Raw genomic sequence first — 22,617 nt, 5'->3', positions numbered from 1 at the left:
AATTTAGTGGATACGGGATCTAATATGCATGTTTTTGGTTTAGACACAGTGATCAGTTTATTTAACTCTTCCTGTCCTATTTGTGTTCATTTTACTGCACTACATTTCACAAGTAAAAGTTGTTGGTTTTAACCTTTAATACTTAAGAACATTAAAAATGTGTTTGTACTCAAAATTTAAAAAATTCTTGTACTCATTACTCAAGTAAATCTTTGAGGTCTTTTGCCGATCCTGTTCCCCTCTCTCCTCCCAGTACTTTCCTGTCAGCTCTTCAATGTCCACTCATATATAACTTAACAAAAACAAGTAACACAAAGCATAACTTATTGCAATTTATTGGAAGGAAGGCATACTGTGTACTGTTCATTCATTAGCTGAAAACAGCATAGATCAAAACATCGACTGGGATTTAAGATTTAATATTGGTTCATTACAATGATAATTTATATATTTAAAAATTAACCACAATACATATAGAAATAAAGAAAAATAAAGAAATAAGGAAATATATAAACTTGATATGATGACTAATAAAGCAACAGACCTAAAGAGAGTGACTACAGGAACCTTTTAAGGCTGCTGTGGATGGACCAGTCATACAGTGCTTGGCTTGGTAGTTCGGAGAAGGCCTGGGAGTACAGGAGGTGCGGGAGGTGCTGGAGGTCTGGAAGTTCTAGAGTTTCTAGAGGTCTGGGACGGTCAGGACGTACCGGAGGTCTGGGATGTTATGAACGTACTGGAGGTGAACGTATGGGATGAAATATGGGATGAAGTATGTGCTGAAGTATGGGACGAATTAAGGGACGTAACAGATGTTTGAGAGGTCGTCTGAAAGGTCGTTTGAAAAAACGTCTGACAGATCTAGTAGGTATGGACAGGTTCTGTTGTTCTGTTGTGGCCTGTTGTTCCTCAACAAGAGGCTGCTCAGAAGGTTCAGAGGCTGCTCGTCTAAACCTGGATCCGCTACTGCGTGCCTCCCTCCTCACTGACGACCCTCCTGACAGTCTGTCCACCCTCCACATCAGAAAACGGACCCATCTTTTTCTGGGATCAGTGCACAACATACTGCCATGATCCAGTGTGAAGCTGCAGAGAGACAAATGCATTAATCATTTTCAAAGCATTAAAGGGGTCATCGGATGTCCATTTTTCACAAGCTGATGTGATTCTGTAGGGTCTTAATGAGAAGTCTATAACATACTTTGGTTAAAATTTCTGTGTGGTAGTGTAAAACACCCTTTTTACCTTGTCAAAATCAGCCCTGTTTAGAGCGAGCCATTCTATTACATGTTGCTTTAAATGATAATGAGCTCTGCTCGCCCCGCCCCTCTTTTCTGTGGGGTGAAGAGCCGGTCAGTTTACGTTAGACGCATTTAGCCGCTAAACTTGCTTAACTAGCACATTATTAAGAAAGGCGATTTTCAAAGATGCATAAAAGATGCACTTCTGCTGTATGTGAAGCTGTATCACAAATGATTCACCGGGCGCACTTCTAAAACGAAAGTAACATTAATCGTTAATCCACTGCATCTTCAGCGGCTCAGATGTTGGGAGTAAATGATGACTGCTACGATCAGTATTACATCTAACAACACAACACCTCAATCACTCAATTGGAGACATTTTTGCCTTCCCCTGCACCGGAGTAGACCCAGTGGTGTTCGGAGTTGGACTGTTACAACTCATTTAGGACAGGTCTAAGGTAAGACAATCATGTTAATCACCTGTCGTGGGTAAAAATGAGTTTTAAACACTTGATTGCACAGACAAACACTCCCCAGACTTTTTATGGACATTCAGACTTACCATATGGAACAAATATACAAGAATGTGTACATAAGAAGGCAAAATTTCTGTTATCAGTGTCTATTAGAGTTTACATTTATTTACCGTCTAAAAAATGCTGAATGAATGTGTGCTTACATAACAGCTGGGATGTTGCAGTGTCCGTCCACCTCTTGATTTGTGTAGCTGGTCACTCTGTTCCACATGAACGGTCTCAATTTCTTAATGTATCGCCAACAGCAGGTCTCATCTAAGAGATAAACCAGAAAGCCAAATGCAGTGGACACATATAATGATTTAATTAATGTATTCAATGCAAAACAGCAGAAGCATCATCACATGTGGTTTTTACCGTGTGCCAGCGTGAGGCAGAAAAAGCCCAGGAGGATGAAGGAGAAGATGCTCAACTGCATGATATCACAGTGTTTCTATGGTAAACTGAGACAGAAAATCATGAACTGCTTCATCAGATACTCTCACAAACACACAGAGCTTTCATAAACCTTATAATTAGACTTCTCACCTTGTGAAAACGGATTGGTTTGTTCTCAGTATCAGGATTATGTGCACGTTTCCAACTGCATTCATTTATAACAAGTCCAAGCCACGTCCCTTAAGGAAATTTTGGGACGTTGTAAAACTTCACGTGTTGTTGTTGATGTTGTAACTGATTACTATTAATTGCTTTGGCTAACCATTATATGACCAGTTATCTGTCTTTATGCTCACTAACTGCATCTTCCTTCAGATCTACATGAAAACATGAAGTGCATGCACTTTCATATGAAAGAAGGAAAGTTACACTGTCATTGTTACTGCCATGAACGCTAGTTACCAAAAAACACATGCAAAAAGTACAATAAAATTTGTCCAATATTTTAAAAGCTTTTCATTTCATCATAGTCCATACACAAAGAAAATTTATTTCAATATATTGCAAATATACTACACCCAGTTCAGTTGTAAACTGACGTATTTCCCAACTAATACTATATGGTGGTGGGGTAATTACACATCCAGGGTTTACAGTTTTACAATTAATGTTTTTACTTCAGAGTTTAACTAGTTTTCCTTTGTTAAGTTAGCAATTCTATATTAAATGAATGCTCTTGCTATGTGTCTTACATTATTTGTAAAAATTTTGTTTTTTCTTGTTGCAAATAATGATCTTTCCATTTCATGGAAAATAAAATCCAGTCATACTTACAGACAACAAAAAACAATATTTTGGCAATATTATTGACTTGACTGCAGGATGTTGAATGAGAACTGCTTCAGATGCATTAAACTCATTCTAAAATTTATAGATTTTATACAATACTGAAATTAAACCATGCTGAATGATGATTTCAACTGAATAACGACTGTTTACTATTAGACTTTCAAAAACTGAAACTATGTAGAATTTACCAGTAACTCAGGTGACCAACACCTGATGCATGTTATGAAGATGCTTCATAAATGTTTATATTTAGTGTCTACATCAGGATAATGACAAAGTACAGAACTTCTGCAATAAATGTTAGAAATGCAGGTGCATTCACAGGATATAAAGCTGCAAACACACGAGATAACTGGTAAATAATGTGACATGGCACAATCACCACGTCAAAAATGTGAGCGATTTTAAAAGCTGCACACTATTTTTTTATGTATTAAAGCTTCTGTGATACTTGTTCCAAGGACCTGATCGCCTATTTACGGGATAAATTAACATGCTGCTGCCAAAAAAAAAACAAAAAAAACATTTATTCCGCAAAGATAAATAAATATTGAACACACTGATAAATTATTTTTTTGTGGTGAAGTAAATACTGCATAAAGACATAATGTTTTTTAGAAATAATTTCTTTCTTTCTTCCTTTTTTTTTTTTTTTTTTTTTTTTTATACGATAGGACAGATCAGAATTGACGGGAAGCGAAGTGGGAGAGGGATTGGGAATGGTCCTCGAGTCTTGATTCGAACACAGGACACCCAGAGCGCAACGGCGCTGTATGTCAGCACGCTGCCCACTATGGGCGCCGACAAGACAAATATATTTTCTACATTAAATAATTTAGTTCAGACAAGAATTTAAAATTTAATTTAGAAATTAGACCTTTACTTCAGTAACTTGTACTTGCATGCAGGCTGCATTAGCAACACTGGACATCTTGACTGGACCTTAGATGCTTTCAACGGCTACAAGTGCATCTGTAATTCTTTCGACCTGGCCTGACACTATACGCCATTAGTAGTCTTCACCAATCAGCATCGACAACTCTGTATCATTAGTTTTGTCATCTGTGTAATCTGCTAACTGCAAGCCTTTTTGTTTTAGCTCTGCTTGGATGTGCTCACCTGGGATCTTCAACACGGTGGTGCAGACTTTGGGTGTCTAGACTGCTTCTATTTAAATTTTCTGCCCCTTCTTCAGATGATCTGCAGAGTTTCCTTCACTGTGTTGCGCTTTGCTGTTATTGGTGCTGCAGAGCCAAAAGTATGAAGAGTGACTGTTTCTTGCTTGATCACAGGTAACTTCAAAGCTCTTACTCTATACTCACTGATAAAGCTTCTCTGGCTACCTCTGTCCAGTAAGCAGCAAATGCTTTTACATCTGTCAGGCCCTTCTGCACATAATCTTACAGCCTGCAGCAGCACAGTGTTGTTCTGTTTAGTGGGCTGTATCTTTACTGAATGTGGTGCGAAGGAACAAACCACACTGTCCTTGTTGTCATCAGTGCCAGAAGTATGTGTCTCACTTTTCTCACATACAGCACTGTGTCTGCTTCCACATACATTACAGCACATTTTAGTCTTACAGAATCTTGCAATATGCTTTGGCACATATAGATTTTAAAGCACACTGTAGGAGCCATATTATGGTTTATACTGAAGTTGTTTAAAATATTCTTTTTGTTTATTATTTTTGAATGAAGTATTGTTTTGTATGGTTGTCTTGTGTTTTTGTGTGTACAAGTCATCTATAGGAGGTGAGGACTAGGTGGCACCATTGGCATATATTGGTGTTATTTCAGAGTGCCAGATGGAAGCATCAAGAGTGGATATTATCTTTGACCGTGCTCACAGGAGATGGCGTGCACACAGGAAAGAAAGAGCAGAGGCCATTAAGTTGGGTGTATATGAAACACAAGTGACTGAAATTAGATATTATATTACAGGTTTCCAGCACACACATACTTAGTTCTTCTTTTACTAAATATTTTCACTAATTGACAACAATATTTAAGTGCTCTGTAGAGAAATACTTGCAAGCTTTCTCTCCCAGGGTGTTTCAGTGACCTAGAGTGGCTGTGGGGAATGTCTCTTCCTGTGGTAAGTCAGGAGTGGATTCTAAGGAGGCAGTCCCCCTGAATCCCATTTATTAAGTTGTTCCCCCTTTCCAGAGCTTTAAGTGAGAAACCTCTACAATAGAGTGTAGCTGTCTGTGGATGGCTGTGCTCCAGCACAAACTTACTTTGCTCTGGAATACAGCGGTCTGAGGGGAATATGTAGTACTGACAGTGTCTTTACATTAACATACACAAAAAAGACTTAACAAAGTAATCTTTTTGACACCTTTTTTTAATAACCATAAACACAAATTTTATAATTGTCTAATAATATTTAAATCAATTAACCACAATACATATAGAAATAAACTTTCATTTATTTGGCATTCATTACTGTTTTTAATTTGAGTAAAATATTGACTTTATACAGGAATCTGTACAGTTTTGCATACAATTTATTTTGATTTACAGTTTTGAGAATGGTGTCTGGCCTGGGAGGTCAGAAGGGTCTGGGAAAATGATGTATGGGACGATAAGGAGGTCTGGGACGATAAGGAGGTCTGGGACGTCCCGGACGTCTGAAAGGTATAGCAATTCTGATACTTTTAGTAGGTACGAGCAGGTTCGGGTCAGCGCTCGGTTGTTCCTCATCAAGCGGCTGCTCAGATCGCCTAAATCTGGATCCACTACTGCGCACCTTCCTCCTCACAGATGACCCTCCTGACAGTCCGTCCACCCTCCGCATCAGATCATGGACCCATGTTTCCTTTGGATCAGTGCAAATCACACCACCATGGTCCAATGAGAAGCTGCAGAGAGACAATTGTATAAACATTTTCAAAGCATCGAACTTTTGATTTTACAGACAGACGCTCTGGTCCCAAATATTTTATGGACTCACTCCACATATGTGAGTGACATATGAATGTGTATCACTGAAATGTGTGAGAAATATAGACATGCAAAATTCCTAGTAGATTCTTTGAAGTTTTCTGTATATTTGTTTACTGTGGGGTCAAAAAATATTGGATGAATGTGTGCTTACACAACAGCTGGGTTGTGGCAGCGTCCGTCCAGCTCTTGTTTTCTGTAGCTGGTCACTCTGTTCTTCATGGACGGGTTTATTTTCTTGATGTATTGCAGGCAGCAGTCCTCATCTAAGAGACACAACAAATACATTAAATGTGTGGAAATTCACTGACCCAAAATCAAATGCAATACAACTGCTTTTATAGTCTGTTATAGATGGATGATTTAGTGAATGTTCTTTTAATGCATCTGAATATACATCTCAATCTCACATATGAAAAGTAGACATGATGCTATAAAGATATGTTTTCTTAAACTTTAACACTTTGATTACAAAAACAGTTTTCAGCATAAAGCAGGCCAAATATTTAAAACACAAGCAATAGAGCTGCAGCAGTATAACGTGTGGTTTTTACCTTGTGCCAGTGTGAGGTAGAGGAAGCCCAGGAGGACGATGAAGAAGATGCTAAACCGCATGGTTTCCCAGTGTCGCTATTGTAAAATAAGAGAAAATCATGAACTACTTCACCAGATATGCTTACAAACACATATACAGCTTCCATAAACCTTATTATATTAGACTGCTTACCTTGTTAGTAAAGAAAAGCATGAAGTTTCTTCCCAGTACTAGGATTCTGTGCACATTGCTGAACTGCATTTATTTATAATGAGCCCAAGCCACATCCCTCAAGGAAATGATGGGACATTATGAGATAGTGTTCTTGTTTATGTTGTTACTGATTTGTCAATCTGTGGATTTAGTATTTTATTGCTTTGGCTATACCCATCATATGACTAATTATCTAATTTTCTTCCTCATGTAGCTGCAATATTTAATAATGATGTTTGCAAAGACATTTAAAATGTTTTTGCAAAGAAAAATAGCTCATTAACGACGGCAGCACATTTCAGATTTACATGAAAACACAAACTGCATACTTTCTTCAGGTTTTCACCCTATTGTTGAATAATGAAGGAAGCAATGGCACACAGTTATGGTCACTGTCAAGAAAAAAAAGATACACAAAAATAAAAAAGCAACATAGAAGAAGAAGTTTTGTATATATAGTGCCTTTCAAGGTCACTTAATATGTTACAGGTAGATTTGGACATCCACACAAACAATATAGAACCAAATACAATATTAAAGCTGCAATCAGCATTGAAAGGGCCCTCGCACCTGGACTGACTGCTATGCTGTGGCTTTAGGAAAACAGGGAACGGTGGGCAATATGCTTTTAAAGTGGTAAATATAGAAGGAATATGTCAAAGTCATTTCTATGTTCCAAACTGCCTGCTACCAGGTGGTGGCACTGTGACTATAACTGAATATTGTCCTAGATGTCTTCAGGCCAGAGCTCTTTCCAAGCATGTGAAGTCTGGTGTGGTTTGGATTGTGCAAGTTAGTGTAAAACAAGCCATTTCCTGTTTCCAGCAGGCTATGGTGTGAAGCTGTGAGTGGCGCTATGATTATAACAGAATATTGGCCTTTAGATGTGTTCAGACCAGAATTCTTATTGAACGTGTGAAGTTTGGTGCAGATCAGACACTTTCTATTCCCATAGCGAAACATCAAACTTCGTCAAGCCGCCACGGACACACCCTTTAACGAAAACTCAAGATCTTCGCAATTTAAAATTGCAAAGGCCTTTATAGTACCAATATAATGACCAAATATAATGTTGATGTCATTAACTCTCTGAGTTTCCTGTTGCCAGTTATATAGCTATAACTGAATACGGTCATGGGCATGTGTTCAGGACAGGACTCTTATCAAACATGTGAACTGACATGTGAATGATCGGACATTGTATGCCCGAGTTATAACATCCTTTTTCATGGCGAAACATCGAAGATTGTCAGGCTGACACAGACACGCCCTTTAACAATTTAATTTACCGTCACAAAGGGCTTTAGATTACGCTGACCAAATTTGGTGTTGACCTGTTTAATACAACGCCTGAAAATGGCAAAAACGGCACAAAAAATAACAAAATAACAGACTTCCTGTTGGGTTTCGGACTTCGTACCGGAGGAACTTTTTAGTAGGTACTGGTGTGTTACATGTGTCTACCGAAAATTCTTACCGAATGTATGTGAAACATAGCTTGAGGGGTACTTTGTTCAAATTTTATAGGTGGCGATATCGAGCCATTTTGACACACCCACTTCTGAAACCCATATCAGATGTAAATTTTCACCGCTTTTCGCGAGTGTTCAAAGTTTCATGAGTTTTCGAGCATGTTTAAGCCCTCAAAAATGCGATTCATTTTGGAGAAGAAGAAGAATCTGAGTGATTCCAATAGGGTCCTCACACCATCAGTGCTTGGGCCCAGGGGCATAGCATCTGGGTATGTAGCGTATGCAGGTGCATATGGGCCGGGGCAGATGGGGCAGATGGGGGCCCGCCAAGTCGAGGGGGAACTTTTAATTGAAAGGATAGGGCCCTGCATGGGCCCAGCCCGAGACGTTTAAGCCCGAGCCCTGCCCTTGTCCGACAACTTATCAGAACAGAGCCCTGTTTAGCACAGCTGCTGTTGTAGCCATTAAAATTGTTCAGTTTTGCTTTTTAATGGCAAAGTGGCTAGATTTTGTTTTGTTTCTTTATTAAGTTAATGTATAAATAAATTCGACCTTTGGTTTTTAAAGTAACGACCAATCGGCCAGCAGCAATGAGTTGAGCATATGTTTGGTCAATTTAGCCTTATTAAATCAACAGGACTTGCCTAAAACAACATCTATAGACATAAAACACTTGATGCATTTCGCAATATTAATTTAAACATTTAACCTAGATAAATGTGTGCGGTTAGACGCATATCCAATTGTTTGTGCGGAGAGTGGAAGCTAAAGCGCGCTTGCAGGACATGGAAGTGGCAGCGCGATCATTTGCATTTTTTTTCTTAATAACAGTGGAAACCTAAAATACGCCATCATTATTACTGATAAAGGTAAGAGTAATACATAATTTGGAACTGCAAAAGGTCCACTTTTATTTTTGTGTACTCACAATATCTGAAAAACGTTGTACTTTCATAACATAAAGAAAACAAACATGTGCTTTCTGTAATAAAATCCTGTTATATTGCGTAAAGTTAATAGGTGTGTTTGACTTAATGCAGCGCTGCGCAGCTCGATCAAATTCTGACTTGAAGCAGTGCATGCCGGTTAAAAATTTTGTCCGACTTGAGATGGCGCCGGCGCCACGTGACTGTCACGTGTGGAATCAAAGTACCGCAACAGCGATTCGAAAGCAGCTGCCTGACTCCGCCACCGCAGTTTCTTCAAAGCGGCTGCAGGAGCTCTGGGGCAAGTTCAAGCTCAAACCGGTGCCCAACATTTCGCTACAGTTTCTGGCTTTAACGACATGTTTCCTGGAAACGGTGTGCAATGGCAAACCCCATTGGTTTGAGATACGTTTTCTCTTGTTTGGTGGGTGTCAAAAATGTCAGCCCAACAAACTACAACATGTATACAAACCACGTGGTATTAAAGTGAGCCAGCTCGCACAATGCATGCATTTATAATAGAATTTTCGACATCCCCTGTGATGCTGTAAATAAGCGGATACACATCTTGCTATGGCTGTTGTTTACACACGGATGCACATACTGCTATATACAGTGGGAATTTGTAAGTAAATTTAATTAACTTTTGATTGATTGCACATGTTTATTTACATTAAAGGCAAAATAACTAAAATAATAAGAGCACAAGTATAGATCTGAAACTTCTTTAAGTCTGTCAAATATCATGTAGTAATTGCAGTGTCTTCTGGTCCATATCCTTTCCTTAGGAAGGTGTGCTAGACACTGATTAATGTAACATAAAAAATACTATACATATTGATATATTTTGCTATTGTATCGCGGAGTGACACTGTCATAAACTTTTCTATACTCCTCTAATTGGGCTATATAATAGTAAATATTACAGTATCATATAGCACGACAACAGTGATCAGCAATAATGATAAGCCTAACACTCACAATAAAAATAAGGTCATATAGATCGTAACACAGTCTCGGAGGTAAGAAGTGGATTATCCTTCACCTGAAATGTTTGTCTTTTCATCCTGAAATGCAAGGCAAATATTGGATCACAATAATTAGGAACCAGTTTCCACAAATCCTTTCACTCGATTGGGATGTTATCTTTTATTCTGGACGGCAAGGGCAGTGATTATAACATCTACAACATCTATACTATAACATCGAGCATATTTTGCAGTATTAAACACGTATTTATACCGATTTCATCAGGTTCCAAAGTTCTTCAAAAAGAACACAAAGAATGGCCTTCTCAGCTGCCATAGTTGCAACTCTTGCGTCATCAGAACAGGGTGTTCAACGCATCACCGTTTCCATTTAAAAAAACATTGTGCATCGTTTTGTCTGGGCTGAACGCAAGGCTGATGACGACACGGCTGTTTCACGATTGGCCGTCAGTCGAACACAGCAACGAACGCTGTTTCCGGGTCCAAACCCCAACTCATTTCACTTGAGAATACTATTTCAGCACCACTGTTTATTCCTATTAAACATTTAAGCTAAACATTTCACGGTGTACACTACCAGTGGCGTAGCAAGTCAGCCCCGGGCCCATATGCAAAAATTGTACGGGCCACCCAATCATTATGGGCTCCAACTCTGTTAACTTGTTGTTTTTAAAAGTACATAAGGCTACGTGAGTAAGCTGTTTTATTGATAGTATAAATGCTTGGAAATAGCCTAATATTTGTGGCACACAACTCTCAGCCTATAAATTGTGATAAAATACAAACAACAAATGTGTTTTTATCCTCTTTAATTTGTAGTGAGATATTCGTCTCTGATCAAGCGGCATGTGAATCAATGATCTTTTTCTCTTTAATATTTGCAGCACGAAAGAAACATGAAAAGAAAAATTGAATGCATGTTTAAAAAAATTAATAAAAACGATGTCTCATTAAATCGATCAGTTTAAAAAAAATGTCAATAAAACATCTTGCAATAGTCATAATAGTAGTAGCATAACGTTTAGCCTACCTCAGAAAAAGCCAACAAGCCTATAATTTTGCCAACATTGTTTTATTTTTCTCATTAATCAGCCAGTTAAACAGAGTTGAAGCCTATGTTTCTATTGCTGTTTTTCATGTGAAATATGAATATTTTTGTGGGGGCGGAGTAGGTGGAATTTTCACATTAACTTTAGGCAATATAACATGATTTTATTATGAATTCTTTCGTTTTAAAGTAGTAATTTAAAGCATTTCTATATATATTTATGATGTTTGTGAGGCAAATATTCGCTGAGTTTCGGATCATTTTTGTGAAGTGTTCCTCCTCAAGAGAATGTTTGTTTTCTTTTTTTTCTTTACTAAAGTACAACATTTTGTTGATATTGTGAGTGCCTTTTACGGTTCCAAATTATGTATTACTCTTACCTTTATGAACACAAATGATGGCGTATTTTAGGTTTCCACTGTTAAAAAAATGCAAGTGATCGCGCCTTCCATGTCCTGCAAAGCGCGCTTTAGCTTCCACTCTCCGAACCAATGATTGGATATGCGTCTAACGGAGCACATTTATCTAGGTTAAATGTTTAAATTAATACTGCGAAATGCATCGAGTGTTTTATATCTATAGATTTTATTTTTGGCAAGTCCTGCTGATTTGAGCATCAAACATATGCTCAACTCATTGCCGCTGGCCGCTTCGTCGTTACTTTAAAAAACAAAAGCTCGAATTTAACAAAGATAAAATGTTCCAAACGTAAATTAATTTTTAAATGAACTTAATAAAGAAACAAAACGAAATCTATTTTAATGGCTACAACAGCAGCTGTGTAATAAACAGGGGCTCTGTTCCAATAAGTTATCAGACAAGGGCAAGGCTTGGGCTTAAGCGTCTCGGGCCAGGGCTGGGCCCATGCAGGCTCAATAATCATGCTGTCTAATCAGTATCTTGATATGCCACACCTGTGAGGCGGATGGATTATCTCGGCAAAGGAGAAGTGCTCACTAACACAGATTTAGACAGATTTGTGAACAAAATTTGAGAGAAATTTGAGGCCTTTTGTGTTGTGAGTTCAGCTCATGAAAAATGGGGGCAAAAACAAAACTGTTGCGTTTATAATTTTGGTCAGTGTATATTTATATTTTCATTGTATGGCTATCTGGGATTTCGGTATGGAGTTAAAGGGTAGGATTATAATTTTTTGCTAGTATTATATCACATTGTGAGTGTATAACTAGTGCCGTTTGTTGTTTTCTTGTGTCATCTGATAGAGCTTTTGGACCCGGAAGTCATGGAGGTGACCCTTGACGTCAGACTTAAGCGAATAGAGCTTGGCAACTGATGTCACTGCACAGTGCATTCTAGGATGTAAACAAGAGGGCGCTGCCATATTGTGAGGCCACGACATAAAACAAACAGTTACTACATGAAAATGCATCGAAAACAATTTTGAAAAGTCGATTAAATGAATGAAATGTACTATACAGACCACAATCCTACACGCAGACGTGTACCCGACGGGTGACCCGCTAAAATTGACGTAACAGGTGGAATAATATTTATGTGTTGGGTGCGGTGCGGATGCAGGTCGGAAGGGTGACAGGCATGGGTATTTGCTCTTTGGACTCAATCTTGTACTGATATGCAGCTGCTCTCAAACGGTCCCGTGCTTGTGTTCACGCTCTGTCTGAAGACCGTTTAAAAAAATTCCACCTACTCCACCCCAAAATAAAAAGTCTGTGGCATCCAACCTGTCTTCACATTTAACATGAAGAACGGCAAAAAAAATGTAGGCTTCAAATCAGTTAACTGGCTGATTTATGAGAAAAATAAAAACAATGTTGGCAAAGTTGGCTAAATTTTGTTACTTCTATTATGACTGTTCACAAGATGTTTTATGGAGGTTTTTATTTATTTATTGATTGAAATTTTTTTAACATGCATTCAAATATTTTTTTCATGTTTATTTCGTGCTGCAAATATTACAGAGGAAAAGATTATTGATTCACATGCCGCTTGATCTGAAACGAATATCTCACTACAAATTGAAGAGCATTAAAAAAAATGCATTTTATCATAAAATTGACAGAATTCATGGGCGGAGACTTGCGTGCCACAAATAAGTAATGAATGGACTTGAAAATGATGAATATTATTTCCAAGTATTTATACCGTAAATAAAACAGCAGACAATCGTTGAATACACTTGAATTAAAATGTTACTTTTAAATGTTCGATTTTTTTATTTCTAAAATGCGTGTTAAACAAATCTGCTTCGATTTCCTGTTCTTGTGCACGTTTCTGGCACACGCAAATGTTGCTCCTCGAACTTTGTAACATCTACATCAGTTCATTCCTTTCTGTCTGCTTCTCTCTTTCTGTTTAGATAGATCATTTATCCTTATTGTGCTATATAACAATAACAAGACTGTCTCATTATTATTTATAGCACCTTAAGTACTAAAGAAATTAAAACACGTGCCCAACAGTCAATGTGTCTGAAATGTTAGTCATAAAATTTGCCATAATTGTGGATGGGAAGGTTTTGGAAGCAAAGCAAATGATCATTCTATGAAAGAAAAAGTGATACAGTATACAATAACACACTGTATATTATGATTTATTTTGCTTCATGCAGCTGAGAGAGACATTATTTTCTACTGATTGATGAGACGAATATCTGTAGATCTCATTCATATTCATGAACAGTTTGTTTCTTACAGCGACTTTTGACATGGTGACTGTGCTGTTGTAACGTGGAGTTTGGGTTTTGTTTCTTGTTCTTTGTTTTCATGTATTTTATTTTGAAGTTTCGCCATGAAGTTTTGTCTAGTCATGTGATTCCCTTGCCCTCATGTTATCCTGCTAATAGGTCGGATTTTAGGTCGGATTTTGTCCGACTGATGGTGCGTTCCAAGCGGGATATATCGCCCTCCGAAGGGCACTTTGGGGTGAAAACAATCATGGCAGCCATACTGAAGGTTCGTTCCAAACCAAAGTGCCAAAGTTCCAAACTGGCCACTTCAGAGGGCCCTTCGGAATGAAGGATTTCGAAGGGTACAATTGATGGACACTTCGGGCCCCCATGATGCTTTGCGCTGATTCTTTCCGTGATGACGGCGCCTTTGTGTGTTCACTGGATGATGACGCAGAAGGGCACTTCAAGAAACCCTTCGAAGCTCTCACTCCATAAGGTAAACCCTTTGAAGGGATTAGGGCATAGGGATGAGCCCTTCCCTGGTGAAAAAACCAGCATATGCTGGTAGGTATGTTTTGATGCTGGGATGCTGGTTAGGTAGGTTTTGATGCTGGTTTGTGCTGGTCCTTTGCTGGTTTATGCTGGTCCGTGACCAGCAACATGACCATCAAAAACCAGCAAAGGACCAGCTTAAACTAGCTAAGGACCAGCATAAACCAGCATCAAAACATACCTACCAGGATATGCTGTTTTTTCACCAGGGTTGGAATGCAGGATGAGACAGCGCCTGCGCCACGTGACTGCCACGTGTGGAATCAAAGTACCGTGATATCAATTCGAGAACAGCCGGCCGACTCAGCCGCTGCAGTTTTTTTTTTTTTTTTTTTGATTAATTTTTTTTTTTTTATTGCTGAAAACAAGAACATACAAATCAATACAAAATACAAAATATCAACAATAATGAATCTTAAAAAAAAGACAACAACAACAAGAACAAAACAGTAAAAAAAATACTATAAATAATAATAAAATAAAATAATAAATAAAAATAAAGTAAAATAAAATGCAATAAAGGGCCATAGTTTTACATAAGATTCTCTACACAAAAATTTTAAGTGCAGAACAAATTCTAACAGTCTTCACTTCTTTCTTATTAGTAGATACTGAAATCAAATTTATATAATTTTCCATGTCTCTTAGAAAGACCACAAAGACTACCTGATTACAATCCACCGCAGTTTCTTCAGAGCGGCTGCAGGAGCTCTGATGACGGCACGGCTGTTTCACGATTGGCCGGATTCACCGCATGACAACGATCATGTGTGTTTCGGGTTTATTCTAACATCCTCAAGTCCAATAATGCTCACAAATCTGTATTTTTAGAACAGTAAAAGCTTTTTTTACTGTAGTCGCAACATTATGTTGAGTCCCATTTATCATAAAACTCTGATAAAAGCATATATAACCCCACTTTATTACTATTTAAATAGAATGTTTATGCTGAACTTTGTTCTTGTTCAGATGGAGCTGTATTAAACAGTATATGACAAGTGTTTCTGTTGCTCATGAAAATGCTTCTGAAACGTCTGTGTATTTGACAGATATTGCATTTAATTTACGTCATCTGTGATAGAGCATGCAGACACTGCGAGAACTTCAGTAACCAGGGGTGCGTTTCCCGTACATCGACATAACTCGCTGATTAACCTCCATAGTATGATGCATTGTTGTGGAAATGAACTGCTAGTTACGACTGTTTCCCGAACACGGTCGCATCTCCGTCGTTTGAACCACATTAGTTCAACAATGTAGGGCCGTGGTTAATGACGTCACCGAGTAATAACTTATGCTATTTAACTGATTCGAGATTTCTAAAATGCAGCTATATTGAACATGTCACCTGATGACTAATTTACTATTTTTTGTTCCCTGTCATTTCACCCTCTTACGTCATACTCCGGGATTCCCGGCATTTATGCACATGCGCACTATTCAAAAACGGCGCTTCCAGAGGAAGCTTAAAAATACATAGATTAAAATGCATTTATATTTAGATCGAGTGAAAGATATAGATTGTATTGCATGTTAGCTTGCTCATTGGGCCCAAGAGCATAATTTATTGAGCCCATATGTCTTACGAACAAGGAACTATGTAGTTCCAACCGTTTGTGATGCTGTTTGGGAATGTTCCTCCGAACTATGGTTTCAGGAAACACAGAATCGTTGAACTGTGTTGGTGACAACGGAACTTGCGACCATAGTTGGCTAACCGTGCTTTTAGGAAACGCACCCTAGAGCAGAAAGTGTCCGACTTGACGGCTCCATTTTCAACTTTGCCCCCGACTGCTCTCAGCTAATCTCGTTGACCGCCGTCTGTAGCCGGGCTTCAAGTCGAACACATCTATGTTCTCATTGGTTGTTCTAGTCATGTGCCTTGTTCCCATGGGTTTGTTTGTGTCATGACCCTCATTGTTTGATATAAATAGCCCTAGTGTAGCCATTGTCTTTTGTTGTGTATTGATGTTGTAACCTGCTGTTGGTGAGTGTATGTTTCTGTTCAAGTCAGTATTTTGCACTTTTGCAGTGAGAAACCTCTACAATAGAGTGTAGCTGTCTGTGGTTTGCTGTGCTCCAGCACAAACTTACTTTGCTGTGGAATTCAGCGGCCTGAGGGCGATATGTAGTAATGACAGTGAAGTGACATCTTTTTTTTAATAACCATAAACACAAATTTTATAATTATATAATAATATTTAAATCAATTAACGACAATACATATAGAAATAAACTTTCATTTATTTGGCATTCATTACTGTTTTTAATTTGAGTAAAATATTGACTTTACACAGGAATCTGTACAGTTTTGCATACAATTTTGTTTTGATTTACAGTTTTGATAACGGTGTCTGGCCTGGGAGGTCAGAAGGGTCTGGGACATCCCGGAGGTCTTCAACATCCCTGAGGTCTGGGACGTCCCGGAGGTCTGGGTTGTCCCGGAGGTCTAGGACGTCCCGGAGGTCTGGGTTGTCCCGGAGGTCTAGGACGTCCCGGAGGTCTGGGACGTCTGAAAGGTATAGCAATTCTGATACTTTTAGTAGGTACGAGCAGGTTCGGGTCAGCGCTCGGTTGTTCCTCATCAAGCGGCTGCTCAGATCGCCTACATCTGGATCCACTACTGCGCACCTTCCTCCTCACAGATGACCCTCCTGACAGTCCGTCCACCCTCCGCATCAGATCATGGACCCATGTTTCCTTTGGATCAGTGCAAATCACACCACCATGGTCCAATGAGAAGCTGCAGAGAGACAATTGTATGAAACATTTTCAAAGCATCGAACTTTTGATTTTACAGACAGACGCTCTGGTCCCAAATATTTTATGGACTCACTCCACATATGTGAGTGACATATGAATGTGTATCACTGAAATGTGTGAGAAATATAGACATGCAAAATTCCTAGTAGATTCTTTGAAGTTTTCTGTATATTTGTTTACTGTGGGGTCAAAAAATATTGGATGAATGTGTGCTTACACAACAGCTGGGTTGTGGCAGCGTCCGTCCAGCTCTTGTTTTCTGTAGCTGGTCACTCTGTTCTTCATGGACGGGTTTATTTTCTTGATGTATTGCAGGCAGCAGTCCTCATCTAAGAGACACAACAAATACATTAAATGTGTGGAAATTCACTGACCCAAAATCAAATGCAATACAACTGCTTTTATAGTCTGTTATAGATGGATGATTTAGTGAATGTTCTTTTAATGCATCTGAATATACATCTCAATCTCACATATGAAAAGTAGACATGATGCTATAAAGATATGTTTTCTTAAACTTTAACACTTTGATTACAAAAACAGTTTTCAGCATAAAGCAGGCCAAATATTTAAAACACAAGCAATAGAGCTGCAGCAGTATAACGTGTGGTTTTTACCTTGTGCCAGTGTGAGGTAGAGGAAGCCCAGGAGGACGATGAAGAAGATGCTAAACCGCATGGTTTCCCAGTGTCGCTATTGTAAATAAGAGAAAATCATGAACCACTTCACCAGATATGCTTACAAACACATATACAGCTTCCATAAACCTTATTATATTAGACTGCTTACCTTGTTAGTAAAGAAAAGCATGAAGTTTCTTCCCAGTACTAGGATTCTGTGCACATTGCTGAACTGCATTTATTTATAATGAGCCCAAGCCACATCCCTCAAGGAAATGATGGGACATTATGAGATAGTGTTCTTGTTTATGTTGTTACTGATTTGTCAATCTGTGGATTTAGTATTTTATTGCTTTGGCTATACCCATCATATGACTAATTATCTAATTTTCTTCCTCATGTAGCTGCAATATTTAATAATGATGTTTGCAAAGACATTTAAAATGTTTTTGCAAAGAAAAATAGCTCATTAACGACGGCAGCACATTTCAGATTTACATGAAAACACAAACTGCATACTTTCTTCAGGTTTTCACCCTATTGTTGAATAATGAAGGAAGCAATGGCACACAGTTATGGTCACTGTCAAGAAAAAAAGATACACAAAAATAAAAAAGCAACATAGAAGAAGAAGTTTTGTATATATAGTGCCTTTCAAGGTCACTTAATATGTTACAGGTAGATTTGGACATCCACACAAACAATATAGAACCAAATACAATATTAAAGCTGCAATCAGCATTGAAAGGGCCCTCGCACCTGGACTGACTGCTATGCTGTGGCTTTAGGAAAACAGGGAACGGTGGGCAATATGCTTTTAAAGTGGTAAATATAGAAGGAATATGTCAAAGTCATTTCTATGTTCCAAACTGCCTGCTACCAGGTGGTGGCACTGTGACTATAACTGAATATTGTCCTAGATGTCTTCAGGCCAGAGCTCTTTCCAAGCATGTGAAGTCTGGTGTGGTTTGGATTGTGCAAGTTAGTGTAAAACAAGCCATTTCCTGTTTCCAGCAGGCTATGGTGTGAAGCTGTGAGTGGCGCTATGATTATAACAGAATATTGGCCTTTAGATGTGTTCAGACCAGAATTCTTATTGAACGTGTGAAGTTTGGTGCAGATCAGACATTGCATGGCTGGGATACAACACTTTCTGTTCCCATAGCGAAACATCGAACTTTGTCAAGCCGCCACGGACACACCCTTTAACGAAAACTCAAGATCTTTACAATTTAAAATTGCAAAGGCCTTTATAGTAGACTGACCAAATATAATGTTGATGTCATTAACTCTCTATGAGGAGTTTGTTAGAGTGTAAAACATGCCACTTCCTGTTGCCAGCTATAGCTATAACTGAATATGGTCATTGGCATTTGTCCAGCACAGGACTCTTATCAAACATGTGAACTGACATGCGAATGATCGGACATTGTATGCCTGAGTTATAACATCTTCCTTTTTCATGGCGAAACATCAAAGATTGTCAGGCTGACACAGACACGCCCTTTAATGATTTAATTTACCGCCACAAAGGGCTTCAGATTAGGCTGACCAAATCTGGTGTTAACCTTACTGTATACTTACTGATAAAGCTTCTCTGGCTACCTCTGTCCAGTAAGCAGCAAATGCTTTTACATCTGTCAGGCCCTTCTGCACATAATCTTACAGCCTGCAGCAGCACAGTGTTGTTCTGTTTAGTGGGCTGTATCTTTACTGAATGTGGTGCGAAGGAACAAACCACACTGTCCTTGTTGTCATCAGTGCCAGAAGTATGTGTCTCACTTTTCTCACATACAGCACTGTGTCTGCTTCCACATACATTACAGCACATTTTAGTCTTACAGAATCTTGCAATATGCTTTGGCACATATAGATTTTAAAGCACACTGTAGGAGCCATATTATGGTTTATACTGAAGTTGTTTAAAATATTCTTTTTGTTTATTATTTTTGAATGAAGTATTGTTTTGTATGGTTGTCTTGTGTTTTTGTGTGTACAAGTCATCTATAGGAGGTGAGGACTAGGTGGCACCATTGGCATATATTGGTGTTATTTCAGAGTGCCAGATGGAAGCATCAAGAGTGGATATTATCTTTGACCGTGCTCACAGGAGATGGCGTGCACACAGGAAAGAAAGAGCAGAGGCCATTAAGTTGGGTGTATATGAAACACAAGTGACTGAAATTAGATATTATATTACAGGTTTCCAGCACACACATACTTAGTTCTTCTTTTACTAAATATTTTCACTAATTGACAACAATATTTAAGTGCTCTGTAGAGAAATACTTGCAAGCTTTCTCTCCCAGGGTGTTTCAGTGACCTAGAGTGGCTGTGGGGAATGTCTCTTCCTGTGGTAAGTCAGGAGTGGATTCTAAGGAGGCAGTCCCCCTGAATCCCATTTATTAAGTTGTTCCCCCTTTCCAGAGCTTTAAGTGAGAAACCTCTACAATAGAGTGTAGCTGTCTGTGGATGGCTGTGCTCCAGCACAAACTTACTTTGCTCTGGAATACAGCGGTCTGAGGGGAATATGTAGTACTGACAGTGTCTTTACATTAACATACACAAAAAAGACTTAACAAAGTAATCTTTTTGACACCTTTTTTTAATAACCATAAACACAAATTTTATAATTGTCTAATAATATTTAAATCAATTAACCACAATACATATAGAAATAAACTTTCATTTATTTGGCATTCATTACTGTTTTTAATTTGTTTTGTAAAATATTGACTTTGGCCTGGGAGGTCAGAAGGGTCTGAATTTGTACAGTTTTGCATACAATTTATTTTGATTTACAGTTTTGAGAATGGTGTCTGGCCTGGGAGGTTTCAGAAGGGTCTGGGAAAATGATGTATGGGACATATAAGTTTGAGGTCTGGGACGAGGTTTGACATGGAGGTCTGGGACGTCCCGGACGTCTGAAAGGTATAGCCATTCTGACACTTTTAGTAGGTTCGAGCAGGTTCGGGTCAGCGCTCGGTTGGTTCTCATCAAGTGGCTGCTCAGATCGTCTAAACCTGGATCCACTACTGCGCACCTTCCTCCTCACCGATGACCCTCCTGACAGTCCGTCCACCCTCCGCATCAGATCATGGACCCATGTTTCCTTTGGATCAGTGCAAATCACACCACCATGGTCCAATAAGAAGCTGCGGAGAGACAATTGTATGAAACATTCTCAAAGCATCAAACTTTTGAATTTACAGACAGACGCTCTGGTCCCAAATATTTTATGGACACACTCACACACACTTTATGTGTGAATGTGTATCACTGAAATGTGTTAGAAATATAAACATGCAAAATTCCTAGTAGATTCTTTGAAGTTTTCTGTATATTTGTTTACTGTGGGGTCAAAAAATATTGGATGAATGTGTGCTTACACAACAGCTGGGATGTGGCAGCGGCCGTCCAGCTCTTGTTTTCTGTAGCTGGTCACTCTGTTCTTCATGGACAGGTTTATTTTCTTGATGTATTGCAGGCAGCAGTCCTCATCTAAGAGACACAACAAATACATTAAATGTGTGGAAATTCACTGACCCAAAATCAAATGCAATACAACTGCTTTTATAGTCTGTTATAGATGGATGATTTAGTGAATGTTCTTTTAATGCGTAGTTTTATCTGAATATACATCAGAATCTCACCTGTGAAAACATGGTGCTATAAAGACATGTATGTTTTCTTAAACTTTAACACTTTGATTTCAAAAACAGTTTTCAGCATAAAGCAGGCCGAATATTTAAAACACAAGCAATAGAGCTGCAGCAGTATAATGTGTGGTTTTTACCTTGTGCCAGTGTGAGGTAGAGGAAGCCCAGGAGGACGATGAAGAAGATGCTAAACCGCATGGTTTCCCAGTGTCGCTATTGTAAAATAAGAGAAAATCATGAACCACTTCACCAGATATGCTTACAAACACATATACAGCTTCCATAAACCTTATTATATTAGACTGCTTACCTTGTTAGTAAAGAAAAGCATGAAGTTTCTTCCCAGTACTAGGATTCTGTGCACATTTCTGAACTGCATTTATTTATAATGAGCCCAAGCCACATCCCTCAAGGAAATGATGGGACATTATGAGATAAACCTTCACATGTTCTTGTTTATGTTGTTACTGATTTGTCAATCTGTGTATTTAGTATTTTATTGCTTTGGCTATAACCATCATATTACAAATTTTCTTCCTCATGTAGATGCAATATTAAAAACTGATGTAAGACATTTAAAATGCACATGGCACATGGAAACAAGACAAAAAGCCATGTGCTCACACAAAAACAAAAACACGAGCACATGGCCAGCAAAACAAATCACTGGCCATGTGCAAAACAAGACACAAACACGAAGCTAATAAGGAAACTCATAAGCTGCGTGTTCACACAAAACATGACATGAAAGCACACAGCCGACAGAACATGGAGCATGAATGTCCGAACCCCGAAGCGAAACCAAAGCTCATCAAGACATGAGTGACGGGATCCAAACACCATGCTAGAAACCATCCAACAAGAAACAAGGCACGCAGACAACATGAAAACTAGACATCATGGGAGTGCCAGGGCTCTGTCACAAAACCACAAGAAAACTAGACTGAAGTGACAGAACCCTGACAATATGGGCCAAACTGCCTGCTACCAGGTGGTGGCGCTATGACTAAAACTGCATATTGTCCTTTAGATGCCTTCAGGCCAGAACCCTTGCCAAACATGTGAAGTATAGTGTGGATTGGACAGTGCATGTTCAACTTAGTGTAAAACAAGCCATTTCCTGTTTCCAGCAGGCTATGATGTGACGCTATGAGTGGCGCTATGATTATAACAGAAAATTGGCCTTTAGATGTGTTCAAAAGAGTCAATAGTTTCTGTTACATCATCAAGTTTTCTGAGCT

General features: G+C 38.7%; 2 protein-coding genes across 2 annotated transcripts; both read right to left on the bottom strand.

Annotated features, from left to right (window-relative positions):
- Positions 1 to 5,538: 5,538 nt before the first annotated feature.
- LOC127175559 (C-C motif chemokine 21a-like) lies at positions 5,539 to 6,706 on the bottom strand. Its single transcript, XM_051126704.1, has 4 exons — positions 6,677 to 6,706; positions 6,504 to 6,579; positions 6,104 to 6,215; positions 5,539 to 5,867 (listed from the first exon to the last, which is right to left on the bottom strand). The coding sequence occupies exons 1-4, from the start codon at positions 6,695 to 6,697 to the stop codon at positions 5,558 to 5,560; spliced, it is 519 nt and encodes a 172-aa protein (XP_050982661.1). The 5' UTR covers positions 6,698 to 6,706; the 3' UTR covers positions 5,539 to 5,557.
- Positions 6,707 to 16,588: 9,882 nt separating this feature from the next.
- Positions 16,589 to 21,716, bottom strand: LOC127182034 (uncharacterized). The gene is made up of 8 exons (XM_051137124.1): positions 21,687 to 21,716; positions 21,514 to 21,589; positions 21,107 to 21,218; positions 20,542 to 20,872; positions 17,887 to 17,949; positions 17,715 to 17,790; positions 17,315 to 17,426; positions 16,589 to 17,077 (listed from the first exon to the last, which is right to left on the bottom strand). The coding sequence occupies exons 1-8, from the start codon at positions 21,705 to 21,707 to the stop codon at positions 16,732 to 16,734; spliced, it is 1,137 nt and encodes a 378-aa protein (XP_050993081.1). The 5' UTR covers positions 21,708 to 21,716; the 3' UTR covers positions 16,589 to 16,731.
- Positions 21,717 to 22,617: the final 901 nt, after the last annotated feature.

The sequence above is a fragment of the Labeo rohita genome, chromosome 2 (assembly GCF_022985175.1).
Source record: "Labeo rohita strain BAU-BD-2019 chromosome 2, IGBB_LRoh.1.0, whole genome shotgun sequence".
NCBI classification, from domain to species: domain Eukaryota; kingdom Metazoa; phylum Chordata; class Actinopteri; order Cypriniformes; family Cyprinidae; genus Labeo; species Labeo rohita.
The sequence above is the reverse complement of the archived record's forward strand: the minus strand, read 5'-3'. Positions and strand labels throughout refer to the sequence as shown.